The sequence below is a fragment of the Neolamprologus brichardi genome, chromosome 19 (genome assembly GCF_056152115.1).
Source record: "Neolamprologus brichardi isolate AB-2024 chromosome 19, ASM5615211v1, whole genome shotgun sequence".
In the NCBI taxonomy this organism is placed as follows: domain Eukaryota; kingdom Metazoa; phylum Chordata; class Actinopteri; order Cichliformes; family Cichlidae; genus Neolamprologus; species Neolamprologus brichardi.
In genome coordinates, this window is record NC_142122.1 from 8,157,474 (window position 1) to 8,172,981 (window position 15,508).

General features: G+C 41.5%; 1 protein-coding gene across 4 annotated transcripts in view; it reads left to right on the plus strand.

Annotated features, from left to right (window-relative positions):
• Positions 1-15,508, plus strand: part of pacs2 (phosphofurin acidic cluster sorting protein 2) — a 69,135-nt gene that overhangs the window by 48,730 nt on the left and 4,897 nt on the right. For 2 of the 4 annotated variants that reach the window (XM_087832980.1, XM_087832981.1), the window contains exons 10-24: positions 792-882; positions 1,228-1,287; positions 1,539-1,663; positions 1,807-1,939; positions 2,404-2,508; positions 2,653-2,759; positions 2,853-3,007; positions 4,721-4,831; positions 7,334-7,442; positions 8,069-8,101; positions 11,224-11,266; positions 12,505-12,547; positions 13,034-13,169; positions 13,850-14,070; positions 14,922-15,035. In XM_087832980.1, coding sequence (XP_087689106.1) covers positions 792-882; positions 1,228-1,287; positions 1,539-1,663; positions 1,807-1,939; positions 2,404-2,508; positions 2,653-2,759; positions 2,853-3,007; positions 4,721-4,831; positions 7,334-7,442; positions 8,069-8,101; positions 11,224-11,266; positions 12,505-12,547; positions 13,034-13,169; positions 13,850-14,070; positions 14,922-15,035 — 1,586 coding nt within the window. Of the gene's footprint in view, positions 1-791; positions 883-1,227; positions 1,288-1,538; positions 1,664-1,806; positions 1,940-2,403; positions 2,509-2,652; positions 2,760-2,852; positions 3,008-4,720; positions 4,832-7,333; positions 7,443-8,068; positions 8,102-10,424; positions 10,470-11,223; positions 11,267-12,504; positions 12,548-13,033; positions 13,170-13,849; positions 14,071-14,921; positions 15,036-15,508 lie in introns of all 4 variants that reach the window. The other 2 variants (XM_087832983.1, XM_087832982.1) reach the window with 2 other exon arrangements.

Consider the following 15,508-nt stretch of genomic DNA (forward strand, 5'->3'; position numbering starts at 1 on the left):
CCATCGGGTTATTGTCTCCCCAGAAACACTTCCCTGGAGTTTTCTTAAGTTGCAGTCTGTTTGGCCTCTCAGAGCCACCGTACCTTTACAAGTTTCAGCTCTTTGTTAATACAGCACAATGTTTATTTTATAAATAGTTTTCCAGTTTACAAGATATTACCTCAAATATTCCTTAAAATTGACAACAAAGGAGGGGCACGCTTTAGGATGTGGCCTCTTGGTGACTGACAAGGTGTGAATCTGCGGTTTACTTGGTGTATCAGTCAAATCTGGCTTCTCTGTGTAAGTCGGCAAACCAGTTCACAGCAGCTGCGTCCATTTTACCTGCTCTAATGTAACGCTGGCAGCAATTCTTTTTAATTTGTTACAGTTGGTCCATATTTTTCCAAAAATATTCTGAATAGTGAAAATGTTTAAAAACGATTTATAAAACGGTCCAAAAGACTCATGTCTTTATGTTTGGCTAAGAAATTGGGAAACAGATGCAGAGTTTATTGGGACACATGTAAACTTACTTGGAAATATAATATGCAAGTCAAAACAGAGTTTGCACAACTCAAACGTTCAGATTTGGATTCCTCACTCCATAAGTCTGATTTTCAGTCCAGTTCTTGTGTAATTTGGCGTAGATCAGCCGTTTCACCCTGTTTCTCTTTCTTAGGAATGGATGCTTGACAGACTGAACTCATTTCTGGCCGTGTACCTCTCACTCAGAGGAGACCGCCAAGTCAATAAACCTCAGCAGGTATATTTACGTGATGTGAAACAAATGTATTTTTCTTCTGTTTCAGGCCATATTTCGAGGGTCTCTCCCTCTCGAGCTCTCAGACTGAGATTGGCAGCATCCACAGCACTCGGAGCCACAGGGAGCCTCCCAGCCCGGTGAGACCCCCGACACACGAGCACATTGTGAAACACCAAATGGCCTCGAGTAGTTTCTGCTTCCACATTAATTAATCTCCTCCTTCACTTAAACAAATGAGTTAAACAACATGTGAGTGAACAGCTGGAGGCAGGTGAGCTGCTCTGATGGCTTCTCTGGCTCAGGTTTTTCCTTCAGCCTTCAGGTTTATCCCTCTGGTTGCCTGTTTGCGAAACTGTAGGGCTTCAGTTGAACTAACAATTCATGATGAGTCAGACAATGCTTTACTTTCTCTGAAATTAAAGTTTCCCACAGTCCATCAAATCCAGGTGATGTTTATTATTCTTCCCACAACCTCATTCCAGGTTGACCCAGATAAAACCAAGTGCACCGGGGATGACGGCGTGTCTGATAACATCCCTTTTGTGAGTGTGAACCTAAGCTTTTTCAGATTGATGCACTGACTCAATATTGTATTTTTATTATATGTAAGAAAGGCTAAAGAAGATCTCCTGTGTTCTCTGTAAGACTGTCAATAAAACCTGTAATCCAAAGACAATCCTTAAGGCATTTAAGATGTGAAAAGAAGAAAAAGAGCAAGAATGCAGAAACACATCTGCCAGCTCTTAGCTCATAAACACTGGTCCTGTTTTTCTCTGCTTTTGTTTCCCCTCAGGAGCAGCCAGAGGCGGTGACCCCAACCACAGAGCTGGAGATGGACAACATGGACACGTTTTTAGAGAGACTCCCACCGAGTGGCAAAATGACCAAAACAGAGTCTCTTATCATTTCATCCAACAGGTAAACATACATCATTTACTGATAACACACTTATTTCAAGCCTGTAAAGACAATGCTTTAAATGCACACGCATGATTCTTCATGTCTGAATGCAAAGAATGGTTTAACTTGTCTCTCTCTTCCTTTGCTCTTTTTGCTTTCAGGCAGGAACCAAAGTTGGCAGGGAGGCGAGGCAGGAGCACGTCGCTGAAGGAGCGCCAACCCAGCAGGCCCCAGAATGAGAGGGCCAACAGCCTGGACAATGAGCGGTCTCTGGATACCAGATGCCACCTACAGGTAGGAGGGTAGAAGTGCAGGGGAAACCAAAAACTGAGTTTTCTTGTATTCACAGATGTGGGAAAGATTTTCTGAATATTAAAGATTTATTTTTGGCATTTAGCCTTTATTTGACAGTTCAGCAGGGAAAAATAGACAAGAAAGGAGGGAAAATGTGTCGAGGGAAGATACATAACAAAGGTTTGCAGGGTGAACTCAAAACCAGGCCGCCTAATTTCAGCCAGAAAGCATAAGCCAGTGCACTGGAATGTTAAAACAGTTAAAATGAAGATTGTTCTCAATTCAGGCAAGAGAGTCACTGTTTTGGCATCATATATGTATAGGACAGAGGTGCTTATTGTAATGAGTGTCCGTGTGTTAATGTATTCATAGACGTGTCTAATAGATTGTGCCAGAAAAGAAAAGTATGAGATCTTACATTAACATGAACCTAACATTAAGGTTTACCTATTTTACTTCCCTAGATTCCCAGAAAGACAGTGTATGACCAACTTAACCACATCCTGGTATCTGATAACCACCTCCCTGATAGTATCATCCTCATCAATACGTCTGACTGGCAGGGCCAGGTAAGCAGCAGGCCTTTTCAAAGATAAAGGTCTTACTTACTTTATTTAATTAATTTAATTTTCTTTGACCAGTAGTTTTTAAGTGTTTAAAGATTTACAGAGCATTACTTATTGGCTTATAATGGAGTCCCTCCTCTCTCTTAGTATCTTTCAGACATGCTGCAAAACCACCATCTGCCAGTGGTCTGCACCTGCACCACGGCCGACATCCAAGCTGCGTTCAACACCATCGTCTCCCGCATACAGAGATTGTAAGTCTGCCTCCCGTGTTTTATGAAAGCACGCACACTGTGGATTAATGTTGCAGTAATCCAGAGCTGCGCTGCTCGTTTTTTTCTCCCTAGCTGCAACTGTAACTCCCAGACGCCTGTTCCTATAAAGATAGCGGTGGCCGGAGCACAGCACTACCTCAGTGCAGTTCTGAGGCTTTTTGTGGACCACCTGTCCCACAAAACTCCTGACTGGCTCGGCTACATGAGGTTCCTCATCATCCCTCTAGGTTTGTGACGGTGTAGCTCTCGTCTCTTCTGTTGTTAGGTGCACCAGTGAGGTCATGTTTTTGTTTAGTGGGATTAGGCAAAAACTACTTTGATGATTTTCTTTAAAGTCGGTACAGAGGTAGAGCAGGGACAAACGGAGGCCCATTAAACTTCAGGTGGCGCTTACAGCAGAAGCAGATGGTTAGCATGGGTGGAGGACTGGGGGCTAGAGGTGGAGCTAGACTGTTATGCAAGATTATCCATGTAACCTTTGAGCATACCCCATCACGTACGCTATATGGACAGAAGCGTTGGGCCACCTACACATTACACCGACAGGAACTGCGAGGCTATGCTGTGAAGCTCCCGGCACACAGTTTTTGTGCTGATGTTAATGCCAGAGGTGATTTAGAGCTCTGCAGTTAGAGATTCAGCAGAGCTTGGGCGACGTTTACACACTGTACACCTCAGCACTCTGCAGTTGAGCTGAGCTGCTGTGGTTCCTAAATGCTTCCACTTTGCTTCAAGAGGAGGTGCAGCTTCCCTCGAAGGGCTATACTAAAACGTTGATGTTTTATGTTTTTATAACAACATGCTGACCTATGCGCTAGAAGCATTACATACTAAAATGATGTAATTTATTATCTTCATATCCATATGATTGGAGCAGAATCAGCTGAAATCTTTGCCTTCTATAAGCTGTAAACACTTTTTAAAGATATATTCATTTGTGACTGCAAACTGAAACTACTGCTACTTACTTGGAAAAAAATTACTTTATATGATTTCTCACATAAGTTATTTTATTGGGTTTTGCTTTCCAGAAGCATTTTCTGTCAGTCAGTCAGAATCAGCTGTGAAGCTGCTAAACAGGAAGTCATACAAGGCTCCTTTCTCATTTCTTAGTTTGTGCCTTCTCGATTCCTTTCCTCACATCTTAGTCCCTTCAACCAGGGAAAAAAGAAGGAGAGAGGAGCTGAGGCGACACGCATTTATCAAAATCCTTAGACATCCTTGCTTCAAAGCCTGCTGTATCCCTGATATAACTGTGTTTGTGACTTTTTTTATTTTTAAGGCTACTTCTAATAAAAATCAAATAGTTGACCAATTTATAAATAACTCAAACACTTTATGAATAGACATAAATTATTCTGCTCCTTCCCTGGTTTATATATCCCAGCTGTGTGCAACTCTGTTAAATGCTGCAAAAATACTTCTGCAGAGGATATAAGTGTGCATCCTCAATTTTATCTCCTCAAGCAAGCCTCCTCTGTCCTCCGACCTCTGACCTCCAGATAGATGTTGGGATCCAGTAACGTCCTTTAGCATGGCATACAGAGGCACAGGCAGGAGGACTGAGGACAGAGGAGACAAGGAGGCACAAATGAGAGAAATGAGAAAGCGACGTTTGCTCAGGGCCTCACTGTAAGGAAGCAAAAGCAAAAGCTAAAAACTTTCGTGAGCCATCTGGATATTTCAAATTTTCTGTTTGTTTTTTTTTTCATATTCGCACATTTGTGAAAAGCAGACCAGCAGCTTTTTCAGAGGTCTTGTGCTCTACTAATTTTTCGATATTTAAAAGTGCTGTATTTGTGTAAATTGCAGTGCTGCTTGTTAATATTAGTTTTAACCTTGTTGTAGTGGAAACACGATGGTGATATTGATGTCAAACCGCAGCAGCTCTGCACTGTTTTTTTAAAATCACGACTCTCTCTCTTTTCCATTGGCTTTAGGGGCACATCCAGTCTCCAAGTATCTCGGCACTATTGACTATCGATACAACAGTTTGTTCCAAGATGCTGCCTGGAGGGACCTGTTTCACAAATCAGAGGCTCCAGTCGTTGGTGGGCTGTCACGCTTTTCTTTGAACAACATAACACTCATTTGTTCAAAGTTTAAAGAGCTTTTAAAGAGCCACTGAAATCCAGTTATTTTAACCAGAAACATAATTATGATGTTACAGGCTCACTAGCCACTTTATTAGGTACACCTATTTGCTTGTTAACACAAATATCTAATAAGGCATTAACCTGCTGAAGCTCAAATTGAAACTCAAAATGAGGGAGAAAGGGGATTTAAGGGACTTTGAATGTGTCATGGTCGATGATGCCATCTACTTCCCATGCAACCATCTCTAGGGTTTTACAGAGAATGGTCTGGGAAAAGAAAAAACAACCCTATCCAGTGAGTGGCAGATTTTCTTTGAGCTGCCAGGACAGTAACACTGAAGAGCATCTCTAAATGCACAACACCCCAGACACTGAAGCAGATGGGCTACAGCAGCAGAAGAGCACACCAGATGCTTCTCCTGTCAACTCAGAACATTAAACCGAGGCTACAGTTTGCACCAAAGTTGGACAACAGACGAATGCTGCGTGTCTGGTTGTCACAATTTAAGCTCATACGTTCGCTCAGATCATTTCAAAGGAGTTTATTGAACATGATAGAAAGTTTGCTATATTCAAATGGCTTCCACAGTCACTGGATCATAGTCCAGTAAAGCACCTGTGAGATGTGGGTGAACTGGACTTTCTCATCAGGGATGTGTAGCCCACATATCAAAATCTCTGAGGAATATTTCCAGCACCTTGTCGAATCTATAACAAGTATTATGGTAATTCTGAAGGCAACAGTTGACCCATACCGGTAGCAGTAAAGTACAGTGGGGCAAAAAAGTATTTAGTCAGCCACCGATTGTGCAAGTGCCCCCACTTAAAATGATGACAGAGGTCAGTAATTTGCACCAGAGGTACACTTCAACTGTGAGAGACAGAATGTGAAAAAAAAATCCATGAATTCACATGGTAGGATTTTTAAAGAATTTATTCGTAAATCAGGGTGGAAAATAAGTATTTGGTCAATAACAAAAATACAACTCAATACTTTGTAACATAACCTTTGTTGGCAATAACAGAGGTCAAACGTTTACTATAGGTCTTTACCAGGTTTGCACACACAGTAGCTGGTATTTTGGCCCATTCCTCCATGCAGATCTTCTCAAGAGCAGTGATGTTTTGGGGCTGTCGCCGAGCAACACGGACTTTCAACTCCCGCCACAGATTTTCTATGGGGTTGAGGTCTGGAGACTGGCTAGGCCACTCCAGGACTTTCAAATGCTTCTTACGGAGCCACTCCTTTGTTGCCCGGGCGGTGTGTTTTGAAACATTGTCATGTTGGAAGACCCAGCCTCGTTTCATCTTCAAAGTTCTCACTGATGGAAGGAGGTTTTGGCTCAAAATCTCACGATACTTGGCCCCATTCATTCTGTCCTTAACACGGATCAGTCGTCCTGTCCCCTTGGCAGAAAAACAGCCCCATAGCATGATGTTTCCACCCCCATGCTTCACAGTAGGTATGGTGTTCTTGGGATGCAACTCAGTATTCTTCTTCCTCCAAACACGACGAGTTGAGTTTATACCAAAAAGTTCTACTTTGGTTTCATCTGACCACATGACATTCTCCCAATCCTCTGCTGTATCATCCATGTGCTCTCTGGCAAACTTCAGACGGGCCTGGACATGCACTGGCTTCAGCAGCGGAACACGTCTGGCACTGCGGGATTTGATTCCCTGCCGTTGTAGTGTGTTACTGATGGTGACCTTTGTTACTTTGGTCCCAGCTCTCTGCAGGTCATTCACCAGGTCCCCCCGTGTGGTTCTGGGATCTTTGCTCACCGTTCTCATGATCATTTTGACCCCACGGGATGAGATCTTGCGTGGAGCCCCAGATCGAGGGAGATTATCAGTGGTCTTGTATGTCTTCCATTTTCTGATGATTGCTCCCACAGTTGATTTTTTCACACCAAGCTGCTTGCCTATTGTAGATTCACTCTTCCCAGTCTGGTGCAGGTCTACAATTCTTTTCCTGGTGTCCTTCGAAAGCTCTTTGGTCTTGGCCATGGCGGAGTTTGGAGTCTGACTGGTTGAGGCTGTGGACAGGTGTCTTTTATACAGATGATGAGGTCAAACAGGTGCCATTCATACAGGTAACGAGTGGGGGACAGAAAAGCTTCTTACAGAAGACGTTACAGGTCTGTGAGAGCCAGGGATTTTCCTTGTTTGAGGTGACCAAATACTTATTTTCCACCCTGATTTACGAATAAATTCTTTAAAAATCCTACCATGTGAATTCATGGATTTTTTTTTCACATTCTGTCTCTCACAGTTGAAGTGTACCTCTGGTACAAATTACTGACCTCTGTCATCATTTTAAGTGGGGGAACTTGCACAATCGGTGGCTGACTAAATACTTTTTTGCCCCACTGTATACCTAATAAAATGGCTGGTGAGTGAATACTGTATGTTGCTGACTCTGTAATCAGGTACTAATCACCGTCTCACTTACAGTCCAGGAGAACCCAGATGTAGTTTCCAGGGTAACGCAGTATATGGTGGGAGCTAACGGAGCTCATCAGCTCCCTATCGCAGAGGCCATGCTCACCTACAAGCAGAAGAGGTACGTGCTTTTTTTCTCAGGATTTCACCCTCATTTAATAACAAAAATAAAGTTACAATCTAGTTGTTATCAGAGATGCATGGAAGCCTTTGTTTTAGGCGTTACAGTAAAAAAATCTGAGTCTATGTTTGCTCTAACAAATGCTTCTAATGCAGAGCTTTCAGTATTTTTAAACGGGGTTTCAAATGTTTATTTAAAGAGAAATCCACAGTGATAAGTTACTAGAATCTCCCTGAACATTACAAATTGAATTAAAAATACCTGCACTGCATATATTATTATGTATATGCTGTAAGTATGCTTCTGTGGTGCAAGTTACTCACACGCACAAGAAGGTTTTAAAGCAAACATTAACTACGGAGAGTAGATTATTAGACATTTGCTAGTAGTAAACAGCCAGCTTAGCTCAGGCGAAGATTAAAGGCCACAGACATGAGGTGCACCTTCTGGTTTCCATTCAGCCCCTTTTTGAAAGAAATACTGAGTGAATAGTTTCACTAATGTTGCAGGGTTTGTCTGTTTGTGTGGGGGTGGGTAGTGTGTCTTCTAAGCATCACTGTGTTTCCATCACCGTGTGAGTGAATAACATGATTTATCTTTGTGTTGTATGTTTTCTTTCTTTGAAGGAAAAAGAGCTTTCATTTTGATTTTGCAGTAAGGTATTGTGAACGATAGTCTGTTTCTCATGTAGCCTGGTGATTCATGCGCTTTCTCTGTGGTTCACGCATTTCTCCTTGAACCTTCTCATTGTTTTTTGGATCTTGTCGCTTTAACAGCTGGCTAAATTATCAAAAGTTTCAATGTAAGCTTTTCAGACTAAAGCTGCAATGACACAGAAGCAATATGAGATGTTTGAAGCTGCACCAGATAAAGTTTTGATTTTGACGTTTTTATGAAATCAGCCAGTGGGGTGCAAAGGAGCTTTATACACTGATTACATTTCTCAGCATATAAAATATATATGTAACAGGAGCACGGTGACCACTGTGTGTGTTTTCTATAAGTTTCAAAGTTAAATGTCCTCCTTTGTTGCAATTCTCCCTTCTGGCAGCATAGGTTGTTCAAAAACATGTGTATCTCATTCAGCATTGGAGCTTCCACACATGTGCATATTTCCCTAAGTCTGGTGCACTAATGTGATAGCATCTCTACTAATATGCATGCTCTCGTTTGAGCTGTGAACTCGTACAAAGCCAGATGGGTCCCCCTCTTGTTTGGCCCAGAAGACGTGAATTTAAAAAAGGAATTCAAGTTTTGATTGGTCAGGCCAAAAGACTTTCTGGTACATATATCAAATGAGCACTGCCTCATGTATTTTATTAACATGTAGAGGTTTAACGGTTCTTCAGAACTGCTTTTCACACCATGTGGTTATTTCCACTGCTGTGCATGATTGTTTTTAATGCAGTGCCATCTGAAGATAATTTTTTTAGCCTTGCATCTTGATATTTCCCCTGATTCTTGGAATCGGGTGTTTTAAAAACCCCTAATTCTTTAATTAATTGACCAACTTTAGTGGTAGATGTTGGAGTAGCTGTTTACTTTCTCATTCTTTAGTTGCCCACTGTTTTTGCAAACAAGGCTGTTGTGGTAGAGAGAGTAATAGCTTCGTAGTGCAGTGTTTAACACAACAGTCAAAAGTAATTTTGTAGTAATAGAGAGGGGAAGATTTATATATCATTTCTATCTGCTCATAAAGAAACAACTATTGGGTGATTAGTAAACTGAGCTGAGCCCATCTCTGTGCTAAATGTGCTAAAAGCTAACGAAAACTGATTTAAATGGATGTTACAGCAGTAATAACCCTGCACATAATCCTCTGTCAAACCAGGAATTGGCATGGTTTGGTATGGATTAAATAACCATGATTTAATATTTTAATTAGTGAACTTTTAATGTGCAGGAAGCAGATTCGGTTCCTTTTGATTGGACCAATGTTTTAATAATTACATTTTATCAGCATCCGCTGAAGAGCTTTTAGTGCTGCATGTATGCAGGCGTTTGCTGAAACAGAACAATTCATTCTCAGCGCTGAGCCGCCGTAATTTTCAAGGAACGATCGTGCTGTTAAAGTGGCAGGTGAACATTTACAATCAGCCTCTTTTGTTTCTCCCTCCCTGCTGTTTCATGCTTCCCGGCCATTCATGTCTGTCTGTTATTTATCTACTAAGATGTATGAGATGTGGATACTGTCATGTTATGTTGATGCACTCTTCTTTTATTTAATTATGAACTGCAACCACCAACAACATTGTTTGGTTGAATCCAGTTTAATATCGGGCAAACATTTTTATACATGTACACACAAATTACACATACGAGTCTGTAAGGCTTTAATAGCTAAACAGGCATTTTATTGTATGAATATTATTTATTTCTAAATTATTTTAATAGGCTGTGTCTTGGAGAGGTTTTATTTTATTTAATGGAATAGCTCAATAAGCACAACTATATATCCATTTATAGTGGAGAGCATCACTCTTTCTATGCGCTTGCCTGTAGGTAAATATCCATGCATAAATCTGAGGTAAATCTTTAGACGATCCTGCTGGATGTTCAATAAATAATTTTAATAATTTACTGGAAATTGTGCAAATTTGTTTCAGTGAGAATTATTATGAAAATATTTGAAGATTATTGAGATCATTGAGAAGTGCCACTCTTGGACGTGGAAAAAGCTTATTTTAATTAGAGGAGTATAAATGCTTCTATAAAGTGCATGTTCATAATTCAGCTGTCTTCTACTGTTTACATGGGTTGATGTGCATGTGCATCTTTCAGATATCAAACATTAAATTTAATGAATGGATGAAGTGGCTCAAACAATACTCACGTGCTCTGTCGTGGTCCATACCAGGCAGACATCAGGCTCTCTCTCTCTCCGGCTGCTCTGAAGTGATTACAGCAGAGATGTGTTGGTGTTGGAAAAACAAACTGTTACCTACTGTAGGCTGTCTGTCTCTCTCTCCCCCTCCTCTTTAGTCTCTCTGTTTCTTCCCTGGGGGGGCGATGGCAGGTTTCTTCAAGGCAAGAGCAACAACCTTTCGTGTCGCTGAACATCTTTACATTCAGAACACGTAGACCTACAGAACAGTAGAACTTTATTCCGGCTATTTTTCTGGGTATTTCCGGGAAAATAGTTCACACTGTAGAAGGCTTGTTAAATGTTGTAATGCACTACCTCTCACAGGTAGTGCATGGAGCCAAAAGGTTTTGGACTTAGGTTGGTGCTCTTCCTTTTAATTGACTCCTTTATGACTCTAGTTGACTTGTTCCCCTGATGGACTTGCTGCCTTGCTGAACGTCCTCATGACTCTGTTTGGGTCGATCCAGTCTGGTGCTGCAGTGATTTGATGGCTTTGTTCGAGGCCCCAAATCGGCCAAAAGCTTGCATGTTTTGCTCTCTGCTTCTCCAACTCCAATCAGGGGCCTGCCGTCAGGAAGTGAACCCATTTTAGTGGAGGTTAAATCCAAGCAGCATGTGCAGCTGAGCTTTGCATAGTCCCCTATGCAAGAGAGGACTCAATTATTTCCAGATGTAAAACAATGGAAATCAGCATCACCCAAAGTCATTATGCACAAGCTACTAATGACTAGATTTCAATGTTACTAACTTTAGATTTACATTTCTTCAAATTATAATCTTAATTTTGTTTAGTACTCTTTGTAGCCAAGTTTAGGAAATGCTTGTAGCATGTATTCCCTTTAGAGCTGGCTACTTTATTTTGATCAAACTCTAATTTCTCTCCTTGTGCCTTCTTGTTACCTGCACTCGTTACAGCCCAGATGAGGATTCATGTCAGAAATTCATTCCTTTTATCGGGGTAAGTATTATCTCTCTCTCTGCCTAAATACACTGATCAGGCATAACATTATGACCAATGACAGGTGACGTTTACCTCTTTATCGTGACACGTGTTAGTCAGTGGGATATATCAGGGAGCGCGTGAACATGTTGTCCTAAAAGTTGATGTTTTAGAAGCAGGAAAGAGCTTGAGGATTTGTGCGAGTTTGACAAAAGGTCAAATTGTGATAGCTAGACGACTGGGTCTCCAAAACTACAGCTCTTGTGGGGTTTTCTTGGTCTGCAGTGGTCAGTGTCTATCAAAAGCAATCCAAAGAAGGAACAGTGGTGAACCAGCAACAGGGTCATGGGCGGCCAAGGCTCGCTGATGCACATGGGGAGTGAAGGCTGGCCTGTGTGGTCCAACAGACCGCAAATGAGCTACTGTTGTGGAAAAACTTGATGCTGGTTCTGATTGAAAGGTGTCAAAGATTACACAGTGCATCATATTTTTGTTATGCATGAGGCTGCATAGCTTCTGACCAGTCAGGGGTGTCCTTGCTGACCCCGTCCACCGGTGAAAGCACCAACAATGGCCAATAACAAAAGATGATCACGGAGCAATGGAGGAAGGTCTGGTCTAATGAATCACAGTTTCTCTTGCATCACCGGGTGTGTATGCATCGCTTACCTGGGGAACATCTTTCTGTGGATAGAAGGTAACCCGGCGAAGGCAATGCAATGCTTTGGGCAATGTTTTGCTGGGAAACCTTGGCTTCTCCCATTCATGTGGATGTTACTTGGACAGGTACCACACCTAGCATTGCTGCAGAGGATGCACCCCCTTTCATGGAAATTGCATTCCCATCCTCTTTCAGCAGGATAATGTGCCCTGCCACAGAGAAAAAATTTGATCAGGGATGATTTGAGGAGCACAGAAACGAGTTTAAGGTGTTGACTTGACGTCCAGATTCCCCAGATGTCAATCCAAGTGAGCATCTGTGTGATGTGCAGGACAAATAAGTGTAGGTGTGAGGGATCTGTTGCTAACATCTAGGTGACAGATACCACAGCACGCCTCCAGGGGTCTACTGGAGTCCATGCCTCGAGTACTCAGGGCTGTTGTAGCAGCAAATGAGTGACCAGCACAATTTTAACCAGGCAGTCACAGTGTTATGTCTGATTGATGCAAATACTGCACTTTATCTGTGGGTTTTTGTGGCACTTTGAAGTTGTGCTTAAAGTGATAAACCTTTGCTTTTCCATTCTGTTCTTCAGATGGTGAAAGTTGGCATTGTGGAGCAAACAGCTGCAACATCAGGTACACCACTGTTTGGCCACTTTGTGGTTGTTGAATATTAAAAGAGATGTTTTGTCATAGGCTGCATGTTAAACCTTTATATAAGACTTCATTAGACAGCTTTACTGAATGAAGTGAGCAGCATTGCCATATCTACATTCCTGTTGATCCTTATGAGCTTATTAGATGTAAATATATTCTCAAGGCATTAATAATCAATTCCAGAAGGACTTGTTGATTTATACTGTAGCAATTAATCCCGTGAGCCTGATGTTATATCATCTTTGTTATGCTGAGACTTTGAATAAATAAAAAGCTTCATGTTAGTGTTGCAAGTCAACAAGAAGACATTTTTGTGTTTAAAGTCATTTAAATGGAGAGATGGCTAGTTTACTGATTGTAGGTATGATGCAATCTAACAATATTTCAAAAGAAATTGCAAGAAATTGTTATTCCTGATGCTGCTTGCCTCCTTTCACAGCTCTTTTTTGCTTTTTCCTTTCTCAGGAGACTCTGATGATGCAGCACCTCTGGGCTCCTCGCTGCTCTCCTCCACCCCTCCACAGGTATCACCCGCTTTCAAAGAGGCATCGCCCACGCCGCCCTCGTCTCCCTCTGTCAACACCAGCTTTTGTGCTTACAGGTAAAATGTGCTGCCTGCTGGAGGGAAATTACATCAAGTTCTTTTTTACTAATGTCCTTGCGTAATCAAAGCAACGTCTCTGCACAAAGTTTAAAATTAAATGTTTGAGCCACAAGATATTTCATCTTCTGAGACTCTATACAAAGTCTAAGAGCAAAACTGGCACATTGCAAGAAGCTTTATGCAACGCAGTCTCTTTGAGGGGTCCCAGCTTTCAGATTCAAAGCTACTGATGCAAATTCTTTACAAAAATCTGTAACGTTTTACGACTTGTACGTGTATTCCACAGCTGTATATTTGTCTTTCATTTGTTTCATTTAAGCACATCTTTTCTTTAAAGTCTGAGGTTTCACATATCAGGATATAAAAATCTGGTTTTTTGCAGCTTCTAAAATGTAGAAATATTTGAGTGTGTCATTGTTTATTTAACAAAGAATAAAAAGAGAGAGGCAGTGAGAATAAACTAGAGAGATTAATTATTTTAAAAATGAATACCATGTTCGTGTACTTATATAGTGCTGTATTTATGTACATTTTCCTAAAGAAAATGACTGCGTGAATTCCTTCTATACGATACTGCTCAATTCTCTATCTTATCTCATATTGTTTTTATGTAATTTATGCAATAAAGTTTAAAATTAAAGCCTTTTCACAGTATCAACATTGCTGTTTTCCTGCAGCTCTGGTGGTCAGGTGGAGCTCATGGGGCTTCAGGTGGACTACTGGGTGGCTCCGACAGAAAGGAAGAAAGATGTGGAGAAGCGAGACTCCTCCTCCAAAAACACTCTCAAGTGCAATTTCCGCTCGCTGCAGGTCAGCCGGCTGCCACTGGGGGGCGCAGAGCCAAGCTCCCAGCCCACCATGTCTATGACTGTGGTGACCAAGGAGAAGAATAAGAAGGGTATGTTGTATGACTGTGTTGTCACGGTGCGCTGAGGCAGTCGTGGGAAGCCCAAAGGCAGGGGTGTCAAACTCATTTTGCATCGTTTGCTGCAAACAGCCCACTTTGATCTTACAGTAAGGGGGCCAGTCCTGTGAAACTCCGCCTTTCTGTCAGTATAAAGAAGTTTAACTACATAATATCTTAGTATAAAAAAAGGACAATTTCAAACATAAATCTCAGGCTTTCTACATGAAAAAGAAAAACCTGCTGTGGCAAAGAAAGAAATCTGTGAGTGTGACTCCTCGGGCTTAAACTGAGAAATAAATGTGCAAAATCACAGAAAATAGGAGCTCTTTGTTCAGACCGCCTTGTAACTATAAAACAGAAATATTTTGTTAATTCACAGAAAATGTCATATTCTTTTATGTAGTCCCTTTGTATGAAAACGAATTTCTGTAGTTGATAGAACACATTTTTTGTTTTTTTGTTTTTACTATAATTTAATTGTTTATCTATTGATTAATTACTTTGGTGTAATATGAAAAGCCATGGGAGAGGTCTTAATCAGGTTGAAAATACATTTAAAAGTCCAAAATTTATGCCCTTCTTCACTCATTCCAGAGCCATCTAGTGGGCCGAATTAGAGGCTTCACTGGGCCAATTCTGGCCCCTGGGCCTCATGTTTGACACCCCTACCCTAAGGGTAGACTTTGGTTGTGAATGAACCCTGAAAAAGTCAATAAACTCTAAAAGAAAACAGTGTAAAATGATTAAATCCAGTCTTGCAAAAATGTTTTCACATACGACTCCTGAGAGACCAGAAAGATTCTGAGATCACAGTGTGCATCTCTGTTGTTCCCTTCTACCAGTCATGTTCCTGCCAAAAAAGAGCAAAGACAAGGAGGTGGAGTCAAAGAGTCAAGTGATTGAGGGCATCAGCCGCCTCATCTGCACTGCCAAGCACCAGCAGACCATGCTGAGAGGTAATTTTCTGCACAGACCTCCTGCTCGGTTTACTCTTCTTTCTCCCAGACATCCTCAGACAGACCACAGCTGCTTCTGTTTTGTCTGATTACTCACATTTTAAAAAGATCAGATCAGGAGTTGTTCCTCGCCGACCACTTTGTACTAATCAATATCTAATCAGTCAATCACATGGTGGCATTTAGGCATGTAGACATGTTCAAGATGACAAGATGGCATGGTTGTTGGTGCTGGACAAGCTGGTCTGAGTATTCCACAAGCTGCCGATCTACTGATCCGCATAGAAACAGCTGCGTTTTCAAAGATGCCCGTGTCAGTGTGGACTTGGCATAAAAGAGTCAGTAGTGTATTACTACTTGAATTTTTGAGGTGTGAAATAAACCGCAATGGAGTTTTACAACAACAAAACAACAAAATATGGGTGTGTGTGGCTGGAGGATGTGTTTGTGTGCGGGGGTGGGAATGTCCCCAA